This window comes from Lathamus discolor, chromosome 2, assembly GCF_037157495.1.
Source record: "Lathamus discolor isolate bLatDis1 chromosome 2, bLatDis1.hap1, whole genome shotgun sequence".
NCBI classification, from domain to species: Eukaryota; Metazoa; Chordata; class Aves; order Psittaciformes; family Psittacidae; genus Lathamus; species Lathamus discolor.
In genome coordinates, this window is record NC_088885.1 from 124907743 (window position 1) to 124933216 (window position 25474).

Genomic DNA, 25474 nt, shown 5'->3' on the forward strand with positions numbered 1-25474 from the left:
ACATGAGTGAAATGAAATATAAAGATAGAACTTGTATATGAACTTTTCTTCATTTTTTCTAACCTATTTGTTTGATTTTTGAAGAATTTTGGTAAAGCTTAGGGTATGAATGGTTGTACTGGTAAGGTAGAAAGTTGCAATACCCTGTCTTTGAGAGTGGTCCAGAATAGATGTCTGAGGCAGAATTTTATCTCATTACCTTTTTTCCTAGGGTGTAATTTGTATCTGTAAACTGCAGTACCAGTGCTGATGAATATGCTCATGAATAGCATATTGCTGTTGGAAGTACTTTTATTTTTTATTGAAAATCATGCACTTTTCAATAAAAAAAATTGGCTTACTTCCAAAATATGTTAGTTAATCATGCTAAGGAGTTGGTGAAGATTAATCAGATCATCAGTCTTGGTTCCACTCTATAAATGATGGGTGTTTTTTTAAGTTATTCCTTTTTCTAACGCAATATGCAGTGTCACTACTTTCAAATTTATTTTCGTGTTTTGATAAAAGATAATTTAGATAAATTTAGATAAAAATAAAAGATAGGAGCTTTATCAATATTATATTTCCATCAAACTTACTAATATTACAGAGTTTAATTTTATTCTGCTTGGTTTAGAAACTTTTCAAGCGGGAGGAGAGAGAAGAATCAAAAGGACATATTTGAGATGGCCAGGCTTCGTCTGCAGGCTCCAGTAAGGCGACTTTCGTCAAAGGAGACACGAGATTCTGTCAATATACAGAATATCCGGGAATTTAATGAACTTAAACACAAAGGCAGGTAGATCTTTTTGTTATTGATGAAGAAAAGTAGTGAAGCATCCATCGTCCTGCATGCCACCCAGGATTTAAAGACCGAAATAAAAGTCAGGCTTTTCACAGTTACTGCCCGTATTCAACATACTTTGTAGACAGCATTTTGTATATGTGTATATCTCTCTGTGTGGCTGTTTCTACAATTGCACACAATACGCATTGTGATGCTGAGTTATCACTCATTCAGCTAGCTTCTAGTCCTTGCTGCTTGAATTCTTAAGCTTCTTACGCCTTTCTTAAGGCTCTTACACATTTGATACCATGATGTTACTGAAAGTAGGCTGAATTAGATTAATGTTTTTTTTACCCACCAACAAATTACGATTCTGTGTAACTTTTTGTTCCTCCCTTACCAGAAAATCATTACAAAAATGGCTTATCCTGTTGGGCAATGTCACCATTATTTTTAATGTTTTTTATTACCTTGTATCTCTTGCTTAGCTCTTTTAAAAATGATTTTCAGAAATGTTGGCTTAGGGAAGAATTTAAATTTCATGTCTTTGCTCTAGATTCTGAAACGCGTATGGCCTTGAGACACATGTATCCTGATCCTCCAAAAGATGACCAGACTCTAGAGATTCAACAGCAGGCACTGTTGAGGGAGCAGCAGAAGAAACTTGACAGAATGAGAACAAGGAGAGAAACAGAATGTAAGGAATGCATGATCTGAGAGAAGGATTTTTGTTTATTTGTTTTGTATTTGATAAGAATTAAAAACCACCAGCTTTACTTCTTTTAAGTTCAGTGTCAGCACTGCGGTACAAAACAGTAAAACACTGGATGCTGAAATGCTGTCATAATGTAAAGCATAAAAAAATTGAATGCTGTTTTTTTGTTTTTGTCTTGTTTTTTAATTACGGTGGCTGTTTCTCTTTGGTTCCCTGAAAGTAATTTAACTAGTACTTAAAAATAGCATGTGTTTCTTCAATCTTTCCAAAAGTTACAGTTGCACCTGCACTAATGAACTGAGTTTTGCAAGATACAAGTTCCTCGGAGAAGTGTTTTTCTCTCTCTCTTCAGAAAGTTAGCTGAATAAAAGTAACTTCATTTCTGTGGTGGTTTAGCTAAACCAAACCCTCACCCAGCTGCTCCCCTGCCCACATCCCCTCACTCGTACTCCTTGGCTATATAGTAGGGGAAAGAGGGAGAATAAAGTTTGTTGGCCGAGGTACAGACAGGGAGGTTGCTTGCTATTTGCTTGTTGCAGCCAAAATGAACCTAATTATCATAAAATTAAATAAATATTTAACTAATCACAGAATCACAGAATCCCAAGGGTTGGAAGGGACCTCAAAAGATCATCTAGTCCAACCCCTGCGCAGGGTAACCTACAGTACATCACACAGGAACTTGTCCAGGCGGGCCTTGAATATCTCCAATGTAGGAGACTCCACAACCAAAGATTTTGAGTAGCACAAAACAAAAAGACAAAAATCAAACCCACACCTTTTCTGCCCCCTTCCTCATGCCCAACTTCACTCTTTCACTCCTAATGGCCCTGCTCTCCTTCCTTGGTACCACACCGGGTTATGCTTGATGCAGTGGGTGATGTCAGGCCATTGGGAGTGGGTAGCTGCAGTCAGTACATAACAGTTTCTCTCTGTTCCTTCCTGTCTTCTTGCTCCTTTCTGCCTGCTCCACCATGGTCTCCTCCAGGGGCTCACTGGGAGTTTATGCTCCAGTGCTTGGAGCACCTCTTCCCCCTCCTTCTACACTGACCCATGTTGTCTGTTGGGCTGCTTCTCACACACTTTTGTCTTTACTCCTCACTGTCATGCTTTGTTTTTTCCCTTTCTTAAATATGTTTTCACAGAGGCACAACAAGCTTGATTGATGGGCTCAGCCATGTCCTGCACTGGATCTGTTGTGGTACCAGCTGTGCCCAGCAAGGGACAGCCCCTGGTATTTTCCTGCAGCCCTCCCCTTGCCACAGACACCCAGTACAATTTCAGGTTGCTCTAGATTTTTTTTTATCCTTAGAGATGAGGTGAAAGTTTGGCATAAAAATACCCAAACATATCTGAAAGGAAAAATAGTTACACCTTTCCATAAGGCTTTAGGAAAAACTGCATGCCTGTTCTTATCACTGGTTGTGCTTTGAGGCTTGTTTGTGTTACCTGTTAGTAGATCCGTATGTGAGTAAGATTAGCAAAATTGGTACCAGCATGTGAAGGGTGATAAGTTACTTGCAGGATGTTTGGTTTAGTACCCTGTTGAGTATAACCCTCATCCATCTTGGACAAATGTGTTGGTGTTCAGACTGTGTGCAATATTGCTTATGGGTAACAGCATCGCAGTTTCAAGTAAGTGTATCTGTACCATTTCCTGTGTTAATTGCAAGCTCTGGAATATCCTTTGATGTCTAAATGAACGTGTAGGGTTGTATTCAGTCTTCCCCTTTGTGAGATTAACTGAAATGATGAAAAACAATTCACTAGCTTCAGCTGAGTTCTGGGGGTTGGTTTCGATTTTCCACCATTAGAATATTTTTCAACAGGCCAATTTGAGAAGGGTTTAATTTATGTTGTCTGGAGCGGAACTTCCACTATCTAGAAAGCAAATTTGCCTTTTCATTAATTTTAAGGGTAGGAAATAATTTTAGACGTGTGCTAAATGAATAATGCAGGCTTATATGGTGACAGCCTGAAGAGGCATTTCCTAGAACAATTTAGATTAGTTGGTAGACAAGCAGCTGATTTTGGAAAAGATTTTCCACTGACACTTGTAGAGAATCCTTGAGCAGTTTTTCCTCTCTTTCTTGTACTGCTTTATAACATCATTTAACTTTATGGTTTGTCATTGTGTACTGAGCAAGAGAATTAATTAGTTGCTATGTATGACTCTATTTCAAGTTTATTTTCCTTGGAGACAAGTTCACCATCTTCCTCCCACTGGAAATAGATGAGTAGTTTTATTGTCTGATTTAAGGCAGAAAGGAAGATGAGTTAAAGCAGTATGTATTCTTGTACTGTAGGTGAAATATAGTATTATAGGCTTTAATGGCAAAGGCTTACCTCTTTTCCCCAAACTGAAGTGTTCTGTACTTTATATGCTTTATATACTGTTCCCTCTATTATGTTTTTTCTTTCTTTTTTCTCTTCATGTAAAGAAATATGTGCACTATTAGTGGAGAAACAACCTGAGGAACTAACAATTTTTTTTAAATGTCCAAAATTTTTTAAATGCTTGCTGTGTCCTTATAAATAAGGCAGTTATTTTGCAGTCTTCTGGGTTATTACTATTTGGGGGGATAGGAGAGAAAGGCACAGGAGCAGGTCTGAAATTGTTGCACTGCAGTGCTGGGCTATGCTTGACTGTGCTTGAGTAGCATATCAGGAATGGGCCAGTTAGTGGGTTCAGAAGTGACAGCCTGTGTGCTATGGTGTTTGATGTTAGACAGAGGGTCAGCTACAGAAGTTTGCTAGACAGAGGCGGAAGAAATAAAAACTATCTTACTAACTACTTTATTTGAACACTTAAACCAAGTAAGAAGAGTAACTTCGGTTTTGGTTCCTTGTATATCCAGCATGCATGGGGTCATTGTTAGATTAACTTTCAGGATAGTTCTCTCTGCTCTCCAGAGGTGAGGTTTTTATCCTTAGAAAGTACTTTCCCCTGTGAAATGCTTGCCTGCTAGTTGAAGCTCTCTTTGAAAGCTGCAAACATGATGTGCTCAGCATGTTGAGCATAAAATCACTCCAGGGGCTTTCTGCAGTCTCCTGCTCTGATTATTTCAGATTATTTTCCTGGCAGAAATCAAGGGAACTGATGTCACCTAGTAGTTTATTGTGACACAGCATCCTTCTTGCTAGTCAAATTGCTTGTTGAGATGTCCCACCTAGGGGAAAGCATCATTAGTCTAGAGTTCTGTTGATGTAAATACAACTGTTTATCTATACAAACATGCCTATTCCTGGCAAGCAGATATCTAGACAATAGAATAAATGTTTTTTGAGTATCCATGAGTTTTAACTACAAAACTGTTGTAATATTTAGCTTCATACAAATGAGACTCCTGACTCACTCAGTCTAGCTTTTGATGGACCAGTAAAAATAACAAAACCCAAAGTGGAGTCAGGAAATACATGGCTCAGGTGGTCCCTAATTATGGAAAAAAAATCATTTTTGGCTCTCTTATTTTTAAAATCTGATACAGTATTGGTTTGGTTTTCTACTTATAAATAAGAGCAATTTCTCTCCATCATTGTTTTTCTTTTTTGTGTGTCCTAGCTGCAAAGTTCAGATGAGTTTAAAGTGTAACAGTTTAGCACTAGCAACCAAAGGGATGTTGAATACCATTAACTTCCACTTTTTTTTTAAAACATTCAGTTCACCAATGTTTTTAATGTAATAAAAATGGGACATCTAAAAATTAATATGTGAAGATGATGGCAAGAAAACCAAAACACTTACGCTAGGGAAGAGAGGATGATCTTTGTTATAGGAAGAAGGACATCCATTTTGAGTTCTTTGGTACGCTTTGGAAAATGGGTTTCTGTTTAAATGCTTTTTCACCTGAAATGACTTAACCTGGTGTGTTTTCTCAGTACCATGTTCCAGTTGCATTAGGATTCAGAAGTATGCAGAACATGATGAAAAAACATTTCTTGTTAGCTGTGGGACTGGGTATACTTTAAGATGCTGCAATTCAAATAATAAAGATCTTAAGGTGTCAACAAACAAAGCATAAGAGGGTAAAAGAGAAAAAGGGAGCATTCACGCAGCAACCTTTTGTGCCCTGATGTGTTGCTTTGATGGCTTAAACCATGCTGCTTTCCCAGAAGTTGATATTTTTTACATTACTCAGTCAACACTTGGACTTGACCTTTCCATAGCAAGTGTTGACAATGTTGTTGTAAACACAGCACAAAATTAGTTCTGACTGTTGCAGTGTAGGCAGCTTTTTCATAATTCAGCACAACTTAGTGTGATTTTAGCATTTAGTGAAGTGTGATTATATCTTCTTAAAAATACTGTTTTTTGGTAGCTACAAAACCAGTTATGCTTCCTTTTTCTGGATAGCAAGTCAGTTTTTGAACAAGTTGAGAAGCACTGATTTTTGTTAGTGATGAACATTATAGTTCTAGTGCGAAAAGTATGTTTGCTTTTTGGGAGAGACTGATGAATCCAGCCTTAAGAAGGGCTTGCACATTCTCAGAGTTCTTTGAAATAGCGTACTCCTGAGTTCTGTTTGATTTCTGTGATTCTACATAAATTAACATGAGAAAACTGGAATAAACATTTGCATTCAAAATGTTTTAAAAATGCTTATTGCAATGTGTGTAATTTTAAAGCAGTAATGCATAGTGATCTTCATTTTTGTAATAATACGTTGATAAAACTTCTAATATGCTTTTAATGCTTTTATCGTTTTGTTCCTTGTCTGTGTGCCTTTTGTTGATCAAGATGATTCTGCTTCTGGTGGCAACCCACAAACCATGAGACTGGTAAGAATTAAACAGCTTTTTGTTATATTGCTTTGTCTTTTTCAAGTGAAAGAGATATTATGTCTTTCACAGATTTGGTGAAAGGAACTGCACTTAAAAAGACAGCAAGCTTATTTACTTCTCTTGCTAGTCAATACAATGAGTAACAGCTTTTTTAAGCTTGACATACACATTGTTTATCTTTGTATATAGAGACAGTCTGATTCTTTAAACTCCCTTCTTTTTATTCACTGGTACTTACTTTACATTCATTTGATAGATTGCTGCTGGGCATGGGAATTAATAGAAAAAAGCCAACCCAGAAGCTGTTGCTCTGAATTCAGGTGGCTTAAATAATGCACATAGCCAGTAATTATTTGTTATCTCGAATGGGATTTTTATTTTCTGACTTGGTGAGAAGAGTGAAAGTGCTGTCAAATTGGAATTCTACACTAACCTGAACTGCAAAATAACAAGAGTTCAGTTGTGTCTTAGGGGAATGTGGAAGCATACAAAATGGAAGACTGTGCAAGAGGAAAGCCATTAGCCTCAAGGATAATACTAACTCCCCACAGGAATTAAACATTTCTTATTAAAATAAACCACCTTAATGTATTTTCAAGTTGTAATTTATTGCCTGAAATTCTTCTTCAGAGCAGTGCTTTTCTGTAAAGAATTTGTTTTCTCTTGTTCTGTTTCCTCTGATAGTTTCTACTTGCTTTCATTTCAGAGTGGTTTTCTACAAATTATTCCATAGTAGAATTTCTGTAACAAAGGGTTGCAATTATGCAGTGAACTAGAAGTATTACTCTTAGTGCTTGTTATGACTGAGAAGAAATGTTGTTGTTTTAATGCTTTGATATCAAAGATTGCATGTGGTAGGCTAAGTGAAACATGGAATCATTCTTCATTTGTTCAATACATCATACAAACCTTAGGTGCAAAGCTCACTTCTAGTGCTGACTGTTCTGAAACTCAAGCGGAATTACAAGGATGTGTTTCTTGATGGAAATTACTGTGTTACACTAATCACCACTACAGTTGCCATATGTAAGCACATTCAGCAAATGGGATTACTACAGAAGAATAAACAATCCCTAATGCTTAAAGAGAACATGGGTTATTTAAAAATGCATAGATATCTTATAGCCATAAAATAAGGAATCGTACAGAAGACTGTAGAGCTGGTGTTGACTTTGCAGAAGTTTGGCAATTAATTTCTGTTAGTTATAATGTGGCACCAGAAATACATTGAGGCATCTGAATTTGCATGTCTCCTGTCTCTCTTTTGTAGTTCAGGAATGAATCTGATGGATTCTTCAAAAATTCGCTATTGGAGTCAGATAGCGCTTTTATCGGTGAGTTCATATCTCCCCTTAACCATGTGATGAGTGTACAGATATGCCCTTTAACCTAATGACCTGTCTTTAAAATGATCATTACTGTTTTAAAAGTTGCAAGGGGTGTAGCTATGATGATTGTTTTGAAGTATTATAAAATTATGCCTCTAAATTAAAATGCAGATCTTGATGGAAGTGTACTGCAGTAAATCTGTGTAGGTCACACCTAAAATTAATGATGCTGCTCACTTGCTTTATACAGCTTCACATCTTTTAATGAGAAAGCATCTTTACATGCTCATTGGGCTCTGACTAGGATGTTAGTCTTCTCAAGGAGCTTTTTTGACACCTTTCCAGCTTTGCATGAGGAAAAGCTAATATTTGTTCAGCAAATGTGTAGCAGTGGTAGAATATGCAATGCTGTCCTATTATTCTGAAGCAAAGAAAATAATTTATTAGCAATCACAGTTCACAGTTATGAGCTGTCTATAGTGGAATGTAAAAGTGCTGGGCAGCCAGTGATTCTTTCATCTTTATTATTTTGTTTTACAAGCATGCTCAATTTTAAGCCTGATTATATGGGCATAAGTGATTCATTCTAATCACCTGAAGTAGGTTATTTTTAGTTTTCTTTAGATTTTTGTATAGAGGAATGGGTTTCACATTGTTTTGTCTCTTTATTCAACCTTTATATGCATGTATGTGGAAGTGCTGTTTCAGATATGATTGTTTCCAGTCACTATAAATAAGAAAGCTAGAATTTATCTTCTCTTAAAAAAAAAAAAAAACCCAACCAGCTCAAGCCTCCATGAGTTATTGTCCATTAGTAGGCATTGAAATTCTTGTCAATCACCTATGGGAAATCATCTTACAAGGTTTTATTCTTTGCTGTAGGGGAGATGCAGTGGATTTCTTCAAGTGCTTTTTAATGAAACTAGATATGTTTCTATGTACGAATGAATGTTATCTCTGGATTTGGTTTAAAAGCAGAATGTTTCATTTGAAGTGTATTCCATCTTACTCTGTTAGCATGCAGGTCCTCGAGTATAGTATTGGGAAGGGCACAGGATGGGGCTTTAAGGTTTGTTCAGTGCATTTGATACTCTCTTTAGTCTGCAGTGCATTCTCCTTGAGGTTAGGCAATACTGTGCATTAGTTACAGCCCAAATGATGAAAGGCTACTTTAGGAGAGTCAGTCAGTCTGGAATCTGGCCATCCTGCATCTAGCAGGGTGAAATAGGCACAACTGCCAGAATAAGCACATGGGGAGAATATAATGTGGTGGGCAGACATGCAGCAACACTGCAGAGTACTCTAACTGCCTCCAGTGACTTGTAACTCAGAGGCTTGCTTGGTCAAATGCTGTGTGTTTGCATTTAGTAAAACTTGCTAAGATGGGTCTTTAATAGGTTGCCTTTCAAGAACTGGAATTGGAACTTCTGAATCCCTCTGATTGTTTACCATCAGTGGTTTGCATGGATAAGTTTCCTCATTATGCCTTCTGTGAACTCTCTCTCTTCATCTACTCTGAATACACCACCCGTGTAATGGGGCACTCCTTGGTTTTAGACACCGCTTTCACAAGGTTCATGATATTTATAACCCTCTCTCCTATTTCCTTCTTCTGCTCATCCAGCTGATTCTTGCAGCTTAGTTAACTTACAGTACTATTCGTCCCCTCATTTTTTCATTTTTCTTTTTTTCCCAGATCATTTATGACTATGATGAAAAGCGTATTCCCCAGTACTGAGCTGTAGGCACTAAAACATTGTCACCCTTTGCATTGTTCGAGCTTTATAAATAGTTATTAAAATTCTGACTATGAATCTGGTGATTTCCATCCCTGAAATGAAAAAGGAAAACTGTCATTTATCTGTGGGCTGCCTTCTCTGTGAATTGTGCTGCTCACACTGTCTGAGGTCTCTTGTGAGGTGCTTGTGGTGTATTTTAACAATGTTTTAATTTCATAAGAAGAGCAAAACACTGCCCTCTGTGGTTTTATTCCTTTGGGGTTTTTTTGGGTTTTTTTGGACATGGGTTTAAAATCTAACTCCATTTTGTAATAGATGTTAGCATTACAGATTAATTTGTCTTCATGTCCTAGGGCTCAGAAATTTGAGGCAGTTCTGAGTAAAGAGATTTATCAATTTCTTTTCCTCTTTATTTGCCTCACTTGAAACTCTAGAATTTATTAGTGTTAATGCAGCGATTTGAAGGCATGTCTGTGTAGCAGCTTCTGAATGATTGATATGGAACAGGTAGCATCTCACACTAATGAAACATTAAAGGTACAGATAAATTCTTCAGCTGGTACTTTGTTTCTGTTGGGATAAATTCACATGATTTAACAACTTTTTGTATTCTGAATAACAGCAATATTTGGAATATAATGAAGCTCAACTGATCTCGTAACTAAAATTCTCATAAGTGGGTTGTTAGCCGTATACCATTTCAAAATTATGCTTTGATTTGTTTTTACTTGAGCCATTTGTGATGAGAGCATCAATACCTTTGGTGAAACTGGGGGAGGGAAAAGGGGAGAGGGGAATAAAATTTTCTTTTCTAGGGAAAACCCAACTGGTAACATGAAGGGATTTTTTTGAAATCGCTGTCTGTGTCTCTGAGCTTCTCAATTTTCAACAGAAATAATTGTTACTTAAAGAAATTAGTTTTAAGATCTTTGAAACTTGTGAATGATATATTTCATGGAAATGTATTTTCAACTTGCTAGGAAGTAGAAAATCCCATTCTTTCCACAGTTGTGGTTTATTTTTAGTGTCACAACATGTCTTTTCAGGCAAATGCTGCGGAATTGTTCAGTACTGTCTGTGTGTCTGTATATTTACGCACACTTGTCTTTTTTAAACTTGATGTGTCATACTCAACCAAGAGCCTTTCCAAAACGTGACTGTTGTCAAAGAGTAATTGGTGGTAATGGATTCTGTACTGGTTTTGTTAGGCAGAGACCTTTCTTTCTCTGGGAGGCTCTGTTCTGTGAGCCTGAACTGGAGAGACTGAACTAGAAAACGTAGCCTGCTGTCTGCACCAAGCAGTGGCAAAGCCATAAACCAGCCCCAAGCAGTGGATACTGGTCCTGGAATGAAAAAAAGTATCTGTTTGAAATGGTTTCTATTTGAAGTTATTGTCAGAATCAGCGAAGGAAGGGGAAATAGACAGAAGTGTGAAGCGGAGACGTCACCTTAGGGTTCATTTATATTATTAAAAATAGATGAAACTCCCCCACTGTAAGGTGGTACAGGTATGATAAAAAATTTATTTACTTACTTATTTTTATATGAACAGATTCTAACACTTATTGCATGAAAAGACTAAGATACAACTAAGGATATATGATTAAGGCACCAATTACGTTATCATAATACATCCATATATTTACCTAGATGATTTATTCCATGACTACTATGCCTCCCATTTACGCAGTGTTCTCTCTTTCGCTATATTCAAGTACTTACCTGCTTTAAAGGTCTAAGTATAAAGAAGGTATGGTGATAGGTGGTGGATCTGCCGGATGTGAAATGCTTTATCCTCTGTGTGAGAGAGAGGTCTCAATATATATCTCAAGATATTCCTTGAAGTTCATCCCTTGCTGCTGTTGTGGTACCTTGTTCTTTTGTCTGCATCTGGATTATGACTGGCTTTATGCAAGATGTCCTAATGAATAAATTCCTTTGATTCCTGTGGTTAAATCAAGTACAATGTATTGGCTCATTTCAGAACATAAACAGGTTTAAACACTGCTGAGTATTTTGATTGCTTTGAAAATGATTTCACCTGTTTTTCCAGGTGCTAATGGGGAAACATTTCTGGCCTTAGAAGAAGTTAATTCATCATCGCAGCTTCGACCTTCTGCAAGGGAGAGGAGACGAATGAAGCAGAAAGCTTTGGAGTGTGCTGTATGTATGGTAACTGGATTAACCTAAATGTGAAGGTGGACCACAGACCTAATGTCAGACAGTTTCTGTGGTTCCTTAGTGGCTAGATGATATGGATGCATCGATGGATATGGATAAGTGTACATGTATAGCTATTTGCCCTTTTTAAAAGGATACCATTTAACTGATGGATTTGTGTGTTTTGGGATTTTCTGCAGGAGGATGTTCCACGGGGTCAGACACCATTGCTGCAGCCTGACAGCTCTTCATTGCACTCAAGCTTCAGCCTTGATATTGACCAGTTGAGAGGCAAGAATGAAGAACGATTGCACAGACTGACTGAGCTCCAGCAGAAATCTGCTTGCTTAGGTATGCCCTTTGTGGTAGAGGTGATGCAGTGAATACTAAGTAATGACAATAATTAAAGGAACACATCTTAAGAAACTGCTTGTAGTTGAAGCAGCTGGCTCAAACAGGAGTTATTTACAGAGCTCTGTAGCTGATGCACGAGGTTCCCCAGCAAACTTCAAAACAGCTTTTAGAATAAGTTTAGAGGAGGGTAGTAGGAAAAGATGCTCTAATTCCTGTCTGATCAGCCACTCATACTTGTCCTGTCTGTACCACTTTTAATACTGTGATGTGTCACTGCTAGCAGTAAGATGTAGCTCTCCAGCTGTGTAACTGAAATGTTAGTGGAAAGAAATGAAACTCCAAACTGATGAATGTTGATGGGGTGCCTGTGTGTTTATTGGCATTCCTAGGAATCAGATGTCTGTGGTCCAACCAGCATGAAGATATGCTATAAAATTGTGTATAAAAAGTACTTAAATTTCTAGTTACTTTGGATTTTCTATAGGTTTGTTAACATAAATGATTATTCAGTGTTTGAGGTTGATATTGATGCCTCTTTCACTATACCTGCACTTGAATTTATTATGTAAGTGTTGTAACCATATAAACATCAAACTTGGAGTTATTGCAGAGCTTCTTCATTGACTGACTGCCTGATGTAGATCCATTTTGGGTATGAGGTACCAATTATGGCATCCATTAATGACCTTCAGTTTCTCACATGGATCATGACAGCATTGATAAGCTTTGTGCTAATGAGTTTTTCATGTGCATCTGAAATCTCCCCTTTTTTTTTTAGGAGGTGGTTGCTATGCTGTCTAGGCAATTACAGTATCAGTATCCTTTTTACAAACTTAATGAGAGTACAGATGCTGACAGTGTTCCTGATTCTGTTGCCATGGGTACTTTTACAGAATCACAGAATCACAGAATCCCAAGGGTTGGAAGGGACCTCAAAAGATCATCTAGTCCAACCCCCCTGCAAGAGCAGGGTAACCTAGCACTTCATCCTCTTCTGGATAGTTTGTTCTAACCATCTCACTGTGATTTTTTTTTTTTTTTTTAAGTCACTGAAAAAACCCATTCATGTTCATTTCTTTTTTAACCTAAACAAATGCTTCTGTTTGTTGTGGTCCCCAGAGCTTCAGCCTTTGGAGATACCTGTATAGTTTTTGTGTATATATATGTGTATATACAGATATTTATAAATCTTTATGTAGCTTGTTCTTTGGATCACATGGGGGCCATCATTCATCCTTAGCTTATGTGCCTCTTGGAAATGTAACAGGAGATTCTTTTGCTCAGCTGTGGTTGCCAGGGCTGCACTGCTGCCTGCCTCCTGTTCCCTCCTCGTACTCAGTGACATCACAAAAATAATGAATGAAGCAAAATGTGTTTATTCCTTTTCCCTTGCAGTTTGACAGAACCCTCATGGCATCCTCTTGCTTTCCTAACAGCTAGGACTGTTATTTTTCCTCTGCCATCAGAGACGCTGCTGGGGGAAAACAACTCTGTCAGATATATAGTTAAGGAGCTCTGGTTATGTTCCTCTTAAACCAGTGGGAGAAGGCAATTGACAGGCTTTGATAAATTATAAGAGGTGATCCTGTTGGCATGGCAGGGAGGCTCTGTTCACAGCAGTTCACTTTCCTTTTATGGGACTGATGTGGGAATCCTAAAGCCACCCAGAATTGTTTTCTTAACTGGAAAACTAGTGCATATTGGAGCCAGGCCTCCTTCTCTGTTTTCACCCACCCAAAAACCATTCACATCAATATAGATTTGGTGAGTGTTTGGGTGATGACGTCTCTGCAAACCAGCAGCTACCTTTTCTAGTGGGCAATGTATGCATGTTCCTAAGTGCGTAAACAAGAGCAGGCTCAGCTGCAGAAGAGAGACTTCTCAAGCTTTGAGCACGTTAGGTATGTATGTGGCTGAGACCCATATGTATATGAAGTTGCCTAAATTCCTTGAGACTTAGGAATTCCTCTGTGCCTCTAAGTAAAAGAATGCTGGAGTGCAGATGATCTACAGCGGGGCAGCAGTACTGATTCCTGGTAAGAGCAGGCTGACAGAAGACAAACACCAATATCCACTCCAGGGCACTGAAGGAGTTGAGAACAAACTCTCTCATCTATGGGTAGGGCGTGCTGCTGTCAATGGTTAGTGGGAATCCAGGCATCGCTCAATTTCTAAATCAGTATTTCATGTGAAGGAAAAAGAGCTACTTATTCCCAGCCTCCAGGTACAAACTGTGAATTCTCAAGTGGTGACTCCAAAGAAAATTCTTTATATGTAGCCCAATTAGGAGCAGGGATTTTTTTAATGGGGTATACAAAGTGTTGAAATTGTGATGAAACAAGTTTTGTGTTGCAGCTGATCTGTTGTGCTGTCTGAAAGCAGTATCAAGTGAGTTGTGCTATAGTTTTGTGCACGATGACCTGTGATGATCTCATCTCTGACAAAACAGTTGTTCTTCCCTCTGACTGCAGGAAGTTCTAATGGCTTTGTTTCTGAAGGCAGTAGTAGTTAAATGCAGGGAAATGCAGCCTTCTGGCCTCAAAGTCTGCAGTTTGTCTCAAAACAGATGCCTTATTTTTACTGTTTATAATCTCTTAAAGAAGTAGCAAAGAGAAAATTAATTTTCCTTAGGTACTGTTTTTCCTGCTGCGTGCTGTTGTTACATATGTTAAGTTATGGGGTGGTTAACACCTGCAGGTTCCAACTGGCAGCAGAGTTGGTCTGACCCAGGATTTAGGAGGGAAGGAGGTTCACTGCCAGCTTTACACTGAGCTCAAGCACTGGAGATGACAGGCTCTAGAGAGAGGGAGCTAGAGTTACACTTTTAATGCTACAGAGAAGTTTGGTTTTAACTGAGAAGGCTTGGAGGAGGATCAGATCGCTGTCTGTATGAAGTGCAGAACTCAGGGGTTCACTGACACGTTCATTTAGAATAGAAAGGATGTGGTACTTTGGTTTAGAACCTGCATCCCTTGGGTACTATGAGGAAAGCTGAGCCTTCACTCTCAGCGCATGTGGGATTGTGCAGTTTCTGTCCTTCACTTGTCTACACACGTGGCTGCTGCTGCTTCTGCAGGACTTGGGCTCTCCCACCCATGCTTACACCGTCAACTTTCATGTTTTAATGAGAAGCTTCAGAGAAACTTTGGTTTAAAATCAGATTTTGAAAAGTCTTCATTTTTTTTTTTTCCCAAATAAAAACCTGACACAAATTGCTCAAGTGAAATGCTTGAGCACTAAAGAAACACGCAGTTTGGTTACATTTTGCTGAAATTAGGATGTTTCTACAAAATGCTGGTGTTTTTTTCCCTAATCTAGAGACTTCAATCATTTTTCTGCCTAGCTTAAAAAAATCCCCAACAAACCAGAACGTCCTCATTTACATGGCTCATCTTTAAAGAGGAAAACTGCAGTTTTCAGTTGGTATAGGTGTGGAGGTTTTCCATTGTGTCTTGGTTTATACATGTAAAAATTGTGTCATGAATCCAAAGAATGAAGAGCACAGAGAAATGATACATTTATATCATTTTGTATTTATGCATATAATATCCAGTCATGTTTGATAATCCACACTACAAGCTGTCTGTTTGAGGTATTAGATGTGTGTGATTGCTGTCAGATTTGAAATAAGTAGTAGTAGAGTTCAGAGTGACAGTGACCCCAAGTTCAAAGGCGAGGCTGTTCTGGTGTTTTGGGGTTTTTTTGGTGTGCTTTGTTTTGTAGCTGGAAGATGATGACTTATCCCATGTGCATTTCAGAAGGTCATTAGCCGTGCTGAACCATCATGCAGAGACTTGCTTGTATTTGCACTGCTTACCAGTGATAAAATATTTCTTCCCAGGTTACCTCCTGCATAAGAGACTGCCTATACCAGGGTGTTTAGCCATAGCGCTGCAATTAATGACCTTGTTTTTATGTGTGTTTTCTATGCATGCATGCAGTGACACATTTGACTTCTCTGTACAATAGGAGGCTTTGGGAAAGCAAGAACCCTTTGCCGGATCTCCCTGCCCATGGCAGGGGGTTGGAACTAGGTGACCTTTAAGGTCCCTTCCAACCCAAGCCATTCTGTGAAACCCATCCAGGTTTGTCTTCAGGTTGATGTGTCAGGAAGAGGAGCTGTTGACATTAACAATGCGGAGTCTGGTGTTGACTCTAGATGGGCCCAGTTCCCCAGAACACTAGCAATGTGTTTCAAGTAGAAATGAATGTGATTTAAAAGCATTATTTATGCATTCATAGCAAACAGATAAGCCTGTTCTGTATTTCAGAATGTTGTGGCAAGCTTTTGTCCCCTTTAACCACATGTATGTTGCTCTCCTCTCTCAGGTGATAACCTTTCCCTGGGGGAAGCAGAGGACCTGTTGAGGCCTGCTCCATCCACCGCTGGCAGGCGGCCTAGCTCTGTTGACACGGTTGCAACGGAGCCCTGGCTGCGACCAGGAACTTCAGAGACGCTCCAGAGGCTCATGGCAGACGAGTCGAGCCCAGCAAAGCTTTCACCTGAGGCTGCGCTACCGCTGAGCTGGCAGGGGCTGTCCACAGCGCACGGCTGACCCAGCCCCCCCGAACCGCTGTGCCTTGTGCAGGCAGGGGCTGCGCCGCACTACTGCACTTTCCAGGGCTGCCGAGCCCTCCTCCGGGGATGTAGCATGGAGCTGTAGGTAGGATTTTAAATAGCAATAATGAGGTAACAGAAGCTGCAGTGCAGTGGAGATGGAGGGCAGGGATGTTTTGTATTGTATGATGTGTGGAGGAATAGTTTAGTGGTTTTGCACTTCTTAAATGTTTCAGCCTCAGAGCTGGACTTACCACAAGAAACCGCGTGTTCGTGTGTGTGAATTTAATATTAAATCAAAGTAAATTTTTAGCTTTGTTTATAGTTGAACTCTAACCCAGTTTGGAAATAGAGTAACTCAGCAGCTGAGGTGCATTTTAAGCTTTCACCAAAACAGTAACTCAGAGGAAGGCACTTGCTTTTCATAGTCGCGAGTGCTGACCTGCATGAAAGCTCAACCGTTTCATGGACTACAGCAATGTATCTTATTCCCTAACCTGTTATGTGCTGGAAATACAGATAGTGTTGCATATATTTAATTTATGGTTCTGATTTAAGAGTTAATAAATTATTTTGTTACTAAAAGTGTGGAAGCAGATTTGAGTTTTCTTATTTGCTTATATTTACTCATGAACAAACTAGGAACATTAAGGCTGCCTTCAAAGAAGCAGGAAAAATACATATGGAAAAAGCATTGAATAAAAGCATGGAGCTTTAGCAAGAAGGACTTGTAGCTACAAGCAAGATTTTAGATGTTCAGTGAACAGAAACACCAAGGTAAAAGGTAAGGCTGTGACTTTCCTCCGGGCTGGGAAGTCCTGTGCAGAAGCCAGAACTTGAACAAATAATGAAACCAAAACACTTTGTAAAAATGCCTTTCACTAAAATGCTGCCTTCAAGGCAGTCTGCCTGCAAGGCAAGGGTTTGTCTGTGATGACAGCAGGCTGGGGATGCTTCCTGAGAGCTGTAGTACTGCAACATTGTGTTGTACTTCGCTTCTTCGTAGGTTTAGCATGTTCCTTCTCAGACAGCAAGTGCCACATCACTCTCAGTCCCACCCTCAGTTTCTGGTGTATCAGTTGGGGTATGTCAGAAATGGCCAGTAAATAATGGAGGGATTGTGGTGTAATCCAAGGCCTAGGCTAGAGCATGTAACATAGGGCTCATGTTGGCTTGAATCCCCAACTAATTTTAAGCAGCTGAGGTGAAAAGGTTTTATGTTATCACCCTACCAGCGCCTCTCCTGATGAAGTCCACCTCACATATTTCACACTTTGTCACCTGGCAGCCCTCCCCTTGGTTTTGATGCTCAAAGACTCTCTTCAGTTGTTTCATATGTTGAACTTAGTGATGTGTTCACTGCACTATGTGCTACATGCAGAATTTGTCTTCTCCCTCATTAAGTGGCCTAGTTTTATTTTTTAACTTATCCCCCGAACTATGACTGACCCATAAGGCTAGCATTAGCCTAAAACACCAACCTCATTTAACTGCAAGGAGTTTGGTAAATGTCACTGACCATCCCATCCAAGTGTAGGACACTGCACAGCCCCACTTTGATTTGCTTCCTTCACTGCTGCAGTGACGTGAGACCACTGAACCTACTTTAACCTCACTGCTTACCAACATCTAGCATTGTGATTTACACTTTCATTACAGCCGTCCTCTTGACATAGAGGCTGATACCCAGGATACTCTTGCTCCTTCACATATTTCCCAGTCTTCCCTTCAGTATATACAAAGCTCAGCTGCCAGCACAGCCTTTCTGCCCAGCTCCCTATGTGGTTTTATTTTTATCATGAGTCTCATCTGCAAAATAAAGCAGCTACACTCTGCAGGCCTGAGCTCAGAGCTGAGCTGACTGATGTAGAACTCATTTCCTGCCTCTGACCCTTCTTTTCTGATAATGATGTGTAGATGCAAGTTGAAAATGATACCCAGAGTACAGCAAGTGCAGTTCTGGCACTGCAACAGCTAGAGAGGGGCAGGAGAGAGTCACGACGTGCCAGGAGTTCAGTTTCCAATCATCCAAGGCTGAACAGCGTATTAGGCCTTTTCCAAGTAAGCAATTAATAAGGGAAGGCCTGAGAAGGTCATGCTGTAAGTCCTTAGTAAACAGGAGCACACAACAAAGCAATAACGCTTAAAAAATCTCAACCCCACAAATCACAACCCAACCTACCAGATGTTTTAGGTAACTGTTGTACTTGGTGCTGATGAATCTTGAACACAGGGATTTAAAAAGGAAGTGGGCAGATGTGGGTACAGGATGTGTGACTAGCTGTTACAGCAGTGCTCTGGGTCACAGATAGTACCAGTAACACCAGGTGCCACTGGTATAAGGGACAGTTTAACATCAAGAGGGATGGGAAGACATTATAGGTACTCCAAGCATTATTACTGTCAGACACAACAGACCTTGGGTCTGACCTAGTACAGTGGTTTAACCTTTAAACATTACACAACAAACTGAAAAAACCCCAAAATACAGCCCAAGAGGAAGGCTGTACAACTGCAGTTGATTAAAATAACCTCAGTTCTCCCCCTTCTGACTTTGTTAAATGCAATTTGGTTTTGCTGCACTCCAGTTAACATTATGAGACAACTTCTAGTCACAGGTCATGCTGTTTAATTCCCTTCACTGCACTGAACTGCTTACTTTTGTGAGCAGCTACAGGGAGATATATTTCTCTGTCAGGTCAGGCTCCCTTGTCCCCTTCTCAGTTGTTGAACTTTTATCCTCTGCTAGCCCCATATTTTATCACAGCATAGTTTGGGGTGGAAGGGACATTAAAGATCATCTAGTTCACTAGAACCAGAACCCTGCCAGGGATGGGGCAGCCACAGCTTCTCTGGCCAACCTGTGCCAGTGCCTCACCACCCTCACAGTGAAGAATTTCTTCCAAACACCTAATCTAAATCTCATCTCAGCTTAAAACCATTCCACTACCCGGCCTTGGAAAAAGTCCCTCTCAGATTTCTTGTAAGACCCCCTTTGAGCACTGGAAGCTGCTCTAATGTCTCCCTGGAACCTTCTCTTCTCTATGCTGAACAAGCCCAATTCTCTGGGCCTTCCTTCATAGCAGAGGTCCTCCAGCTGGCTGACTATTCCCAGGCAGCAGTCAGACAAAATGTTGCGTTAATTCCCAGAAAGCAAACTGCAGTGTGAGTTTCTATCTATCTGTGCAGCACTGCAGGGTTCATTTGACTGGTCCACCTACAAACACTTCTATTCTTTCCACAACTATCAACCAAGGGCAGCCACCTATCTGCCCCCAGAGGCCTGGGATCTGTTCCTTCGGAATGAGAGCACGAGAGGCAAAGGAAGCTGTAGGACAAGCAGCTGTGGGTTAGACTGGTTTTGATTGCACTGATGAAAGAGTTCAAAAACTTTATTGACCTATAACCTGATTAGAATATGCCAGATGAGAACCAAATATTGTACAGAAAGTTGTACAGAATTTTTTTTACATAGAAAACTTTACATATCTGTACCATATACATTTTGTCCATCTGAAAAAAATTTCTACATCCATTGTAATACAGAATGCTTGACAATCTTGTCTTTCAACCATCAGAGCACAATTCACAGTATGAATACATTTCCAATAAATTTAACCATCCCCAAACCATGCCAGATTTGTTACTTGAATATATTCAACATTAAATTCTGTACATAAGAGTGAAATCTACATCAAACAAAAAACATCTGACAGCAGACACAACCTAGACTTGTTTGCAGCGATTCAAGTTCCAGTCCTTGAAGGATCATCATTTCAATGGCTCGTTATAGTTAAAAGCCCTAAAACATGTATATTACAGGTAGTTATGTCAGTCGTGATATTTCTACCTCTGTTCTTGACAAAAGTCAGCAACACCAACTTCTGGGCTACAACGAAACCAAAAAAGAAGGAAGAAAAAAGAAAGAAAGAAAGAAAGAAGGAAAAGAAAGAGATCACAACCCAAAAAAATAAACCCAAACTTCTAGTGCATCTGGTAAACAGTGAAGTGGTACGGGTTTTCAGCAAATCAAGAATAGAGAAATAAAACAATCCAGGAAGAACTGTATAGTGTTAAAGAGTTTATATTACAGACCTGCATCTCTGTACATTTTTCACAGAAGGATGATTCCCAATGTCTCAGACAGCCTGAGTGTGCAAAAATCTTAGAATATCAGACATAGTTGCTAAATATCTTTTCCCATGAACAATAGTCTTCATTTTCTTTTCACTATAAACATTTTATCATTCAAAATACAGCTCTCCTGAGTTGTACTTCTTGCAGAAGCTCAAACCTTTACATATATAGTTCTTTGGGTACATTTTACTTTCACACCCACCATAAACATCTGTTGCTAAACTGCTGTCTAGGACAGTAAAGGATACTGCAGCCCATGCTGACAGGAGGACTGTGCTAAAAACTGGCTCTGTGCGCAGCATGAGCCAGGTAAGAGAAACCAATAGAGATAATCCGTCAGGAAATAAAGGGACTGGAGTATTGCAAGCCTTAATTACAGTTGTAAGCATCTGTACCGTTAACCCTTGGATACACGTTGCCAGACAAAGAAATCATTTCTATGGATATCCAGACAGAATGGCTCAGCTACCTGGTCCTTTTACTTAGCTGAGGAATAGAAACTTTTCAACAGAGCAATACTCAGTCACTATCTGCTACTGCTTGCTCAATCCAGACTCCTGTTCTGCTGGTTGGGATATCTGGAAAACCACACCAATCCGCAGAAAAAACCTCCGCAGAACAGCTCGAAGTTCAGGAATAAGGTCAAACTGCATAATTTCACACAACAGAGGGTAGTAGAATGAGGCATGAGCCTTGAACTGAGGAGAAAACAAACAGAAGAAATTATTCTATTGTGCATCAATACACCTCAGTGGGCATGCTGCCAGTGAAGGATTTTAAAAGCTCTCCCAAGTCAAGGTGAGAAACCCACAAAGGGACAAGCAGGAACACTTTGTAACTGAAGCCAGCACTGCTAGAATAAGGCTAAGACAGCAGTGAGGTACTCTGACATGCTCAATGGCTACACACAGCTCCTTGCTAATGCTTGTTTTTTAAGAGTTTTTCTATCACCACGTTTTTGTTACAGGTGACCCTTTTCACTTCGTATTTCAGCCACGTTTTGTTAGAAATAAAGGGAGGTCCAAATATGGATTCATTTACTGCAGAATTGCTTTGGAGAAGGTCAAGGTGATGTACATGTAGCACTGGAAGCAGAAACAGGAGTTACTTCTTTGAATAAATTACCAGCCACTAATCCTCTTCCTCAGCAGGAAAGGGGTAAAAGCAATTTCACACACGCTTCTGAAGGATTTTAGCATCTTTTGAGTTTTCTCAGACACGTTTTATTTCATCACTTCCTGCACCCTCACTCTGCATTACTCTCAGTATGTCAAGTGTATGCATTTCAATGTACGTTCCCTCAATGAAAAGGGTCTACAGAGCAGCAGGAACTTTTAATGTCAAGTATTTAACTGTGTGTGAAGAACTGGCCTCAAACAGAATCACAGAATCACAGAATCCCAAGGGTTGGAAGGGACCTAAAAAGATCATCTAGTCCAACCCCCCTGCAAGAGCAGGGTAACCTACAGTACATCACACAGGAACTTGTCCAGGCGGGCCTTGAATATCTCCAGTGTAGGAGACTCCACAACCCCCCTGGGCAACCTGTTCCAGTGCTCTGTCACTCTTACAGTAAAGAAGTTCTTCCTTACCTCTCAGTGTTGTCTTAAATACCATTCCAAACAGTTACTTACCCTTTCATCACTTATCTTCAGGACTTTAGTCAAGAATAAGAGTAACAGATTAGTCCAGGCTTCCCGATGACTTTCTGAAGTAAGAGTAAGGAAATAACTCAGAGCCTCACTGCAGACACTAGAGAGAAAAGACACAAAATCTAGTAACTAGCATCTGACTTTGAGCTCTACTGCAGAGAGGGCTTTATAACTATACCAGTGTAGAGGCCTAGTGCAGAACAGCATCATTTTATGAGAGCTACTGTAAGCCCGAGTAGTAACAGAAAGCAGTGATTTTTGTTCAACTCAAAAGCAAAGTCCCAGGACTTCGGGAATAAATACACTAACAAAACATGACTGCACAATTTGTGATGTATTTAAAGCGTATCAAGTGCTCTTTGAGTGTTATTAGAATGCATGTGACAAAACGGTACGTAGACTTTAAAAATTAATCTCATGCTGATGTAACCAGCTCTGCTCCCTGGTCTGTAAACCTTAAAATACTTCCACTGTGTTACTGCCATGTTTTAAGCCCTCTCTTACATCAACACTTGCTTGAACAGCTTTGTAAACGAAGAACATTCAGATGAAACTCAGTATTCACAGTAATAACCAAAAAGCCAAAAGCTTCTGTATGCCCACAGGCTCCTCTATCCCAGTGCTCCTTGCAGACAACACCAAACTGCATCAGTTCCCTAAAACATCTGAGGACAGTGAAAGAAAAAAGCAGGGTTTAGGTGATAGAATCATAGAACAGTTAGGGTTGGAAAGGACCTCAAGATCATCTACTTCCAACCCCCCTGCCATGGGCAGGGACACCTCACACTAAACCATCCCACACAAGGCTTCATCCAACCTGGCCTTGAACACTGCCAGGGATGGAGCATTCACAGCCTCCCTGGGCAACCGATTCCAGTGCCTCACCACCCTAACAAGAAAGAATTTCCTCCTTATATCCAATCCAAACTTCCCCTGTTTAAGTTTTAACCCGTTACCCCTTGTCCTGTCACTACAGTCCCTGACGAAGAGTCCCCACTCAGCATCCCTATAGGCCCCCTTCAGATACCGGAAGGCTGCTATGAGGTCTCCATGCAGCCTTCTCTTCTCCAGGCTGAACAGACCCAACTTCCTCAGCCTGTCTTCATACAGGAGGTGCTCCAGTCCCCTGATCATCCTCGTGGCCCTCCTCTGGACTTGTTCCAACAGTTCCGTGTCCTTTTTATGTTGAGGACACCAGAACTGCACACAATACTCCAGGTGAGGTCTCACGAGAGCAGAGTAGAGGGGCAGGATCACCTCCTTTGACCTGCTGGTCACGCTCCTTTTGATGCAGCCCAGGATACGGTTGGCTTTCTGGGCTGCAAGCGCACACTGAAGCCGGCTCATGTTAAGTTTCTCATCAACCAACACCCCCAAGTCCTTCTCTGCAGGGCTGCTCTGAATCTCTTCTCTGCCCAACCTGTAGCTGTGCCTGGGATTGCTCCGACCCAGGTGCAGGACCTTGCACTTGGCTTGGTTACACTTCCATGAGTTTGGCATCAGCCCACCTCACAAGTGTGTCAAGGTCCCTCTGGATGGCATCCCTTCCCTCCACTGTTATCAACCAAACCACACAGCTTGGTGTCATCGGCAAACTTGCTGAGGGCTCACTCAATCCCACTGTCCATGTCAGCGACGAAGATGTTAAACAAGACCGGTCCCAACACCGATCCCTGAGGGACACCACTCATTACTGGTCCCCAGCCGGACATTGAGCCATTGACCACAATTCTTTGTGTGCGGCCATCCAGCCAGTCCTGTACCCACTGAGTGGTCCGTGTGGGACAGTGTCGAACACAGTCGATAGCTGCTTCTCTTTTTAAAGAGGAACTATTAACATTCTCTCACCTACCCACATGCTACAAAACCCTTGTTTTCTCTAAAAATGCATTGAGAACAAAAAGCTGAGGCAGCACTAGTGCTGGAGGCACAGCACTCTCCACACAACATAGAAATTCTTAAGATTAGCTGTGTCCACCACGTTACTGTGTTAGCTCTAGGAAGTTCACTGCAAACAGAGGAGGTCTGCCCTTTTAAATAAACATTCTTTAACATCAGGAGTAACATCAACAGGTTCAGCTACGTGGAGCTTACTTGAGTAGCCTTTGCTGGACCTCCTCCCATGCACTGGTACGGCTTTCGTCCATGTACATACGGAACAGGATGCGCAGCCCACAGGCAAGACTGCTAGTCTCCTGTTTCAGAAGATTAGGCTTTGATTTGCCTTTAAAACCTAGAGAAATTCCAAGCATCTGTTTAGATTCCTGTTTCATCTGACATTTTCCCTTACAGTCCTCCACCTTCTAAGCATCTTCTGCATACAGACAAAAGAACCACCTTACGGAATTTTTTTCTCATTACATTTAGTACAATGGAGTCCTGCTAAAAATTAACCTACGTATATGTACCAGAATTGCGTTGGGCACCCATTTTTGCATAGGCTTCCAAATACACTTGAAACGTAGGTGTATGTTAAAAGTGCACTCTAACCACCAGAACAATGGACCAATTTGTCTCAATCATATATATATCTATATAGTGTATACTGGTTTATTGCTGGTTTTGGATTAAAATATTAATATAGCTAACTCTGGTGCAAAGAACAGATCAGACACAATGCTACAGAGAGTCCATTTTCCAGCTATTTCAGAAAATGATACTTACACAACACTGGTAGGTAAAGCAACCACCCTGAATAGTTTTGGAGGTTTCTGGTGGCAGCTTCCAAGTATGAGGCTCACACTGACAATCAGGGATCAGCTTGGCAGCTATAACCCAGTGAGTCCTTAAGTCTTAGGAAATCCAAAGGGTTATTTGCTCAGATGAGGTGGTCTCCCCTTAGGGATTTTAGGGTTATGAAGTTAAAACCTTATATTCAATTTCACTTTCAGCATCCAAGTACTTCTGACCTATTTTGGGGTCAATTCAAAGCACAGTAACACATTCTCACAAAACGACTCTCCAAGGCGACTGACTCACCTGCTTTCCAGAGAGCAGTTCTTTGTTCATTGTTGGAGTTAAATGCTTTAGCAAATCTGTGAGATTCCAGCAGACAATCGAGGAGTTTGAAAAGCTGCTGTGACGTTAGAAAACGATACATCCCTTGATCTTGTGTATCCACATGGACATCGAAGTCTACTGCATCTCTCTATTACAAAAGAAGAGATCTCAAGTAAAAATTTGCAACTGACTTCAGCAAGCTCCAGTGATAACTCAAATCCTACCCTGTTCCCATCTGCACTTGTGTTTAAACTTAAAACTGCATTTGGAAGTTGTGTCTACA

General features: G+C 40.3%; 2 protein-coding genes across 16 annotated transcripts in view; one reads left to right on the plus strand and one right to left on the minus strand.

Annotated features, from left to right (window-relative positions):
• The window catches only part of CSPP1 (centrosome and spindle pole associated protein 1), a 56954-nt gene extending 39967 nt beyond the window's left edge, over positions 1 to 16987 (plus strand). For 13 of the 14 annotated variants that reach the window (XM_065668393.1, XM_065668392.1, XM_065668390.1 and 10 more), the window contains 7 exons: positions 617 to 774; positions 1323 to 1463; positions 6220 to 6260; positions 7534 to 7597; positions 11384 to 11493; positions 11691 to 11841; positions 16174 to 16987. In XM_065668393.1, coding sequence (XP_065524465.1) covers positions 617 to 774; positions 1323 to 1463; positions 6220 to 6260; positions 7534 to 7597; positions 11384 to 11493; positions 11691 to 11841; positions 16174 to 16400 — 892 coding nt within the window. In that variant the 3' untranslated portion in view covers positions 16401 to 16987. Of the gene's footprint in view, positions 1 to 616; positions 779 to 1322; positions 1464 to 6219; positions 6261 to 7533; positions 7598 to 11383; positions 11494 to 11690; positions 11842 to 16173 lie in introns of those variants that run through there. The other variant, XM_065668401.1, reaches the window with a different exon arrangement.
• A 2765-nt stretch (positions 16988 to 19752) lies between these two features.
• The window catches only part of ARFGEF1 (ADP ribosylation factor guanine nucleotide exchange factor 1), a 93945-nt gene continuing 88223 nt past the window's right edge, over positions 19753 to 25474 (minus strand). For both annotated transcript variants that reach the window (XM_065668387.1, XM_065668388.1), the window contains 4 exons: positions 25171 to 25339; positions 24286 to 24424; positions 22174 to 22291; positions 19753 to 21237 (listed from right to left, as the gene is read on the minus strand). In XM_065668387.1, the coding sequence (XP_065524459.1) occupies positions 21073 to 21237; positions 22174 to 22291; positions 24286 to 24424; positions 25171 to 25339 (591 nt within the window). In that variant the 3' untranslated portion in view covers positions 19753 to 21072. The remainder of the gene's footprint in view (positions 21238 to 22173; positions 22292 to 24285; positions 24425 to 25170; positions 25340 to 25474) is intronic.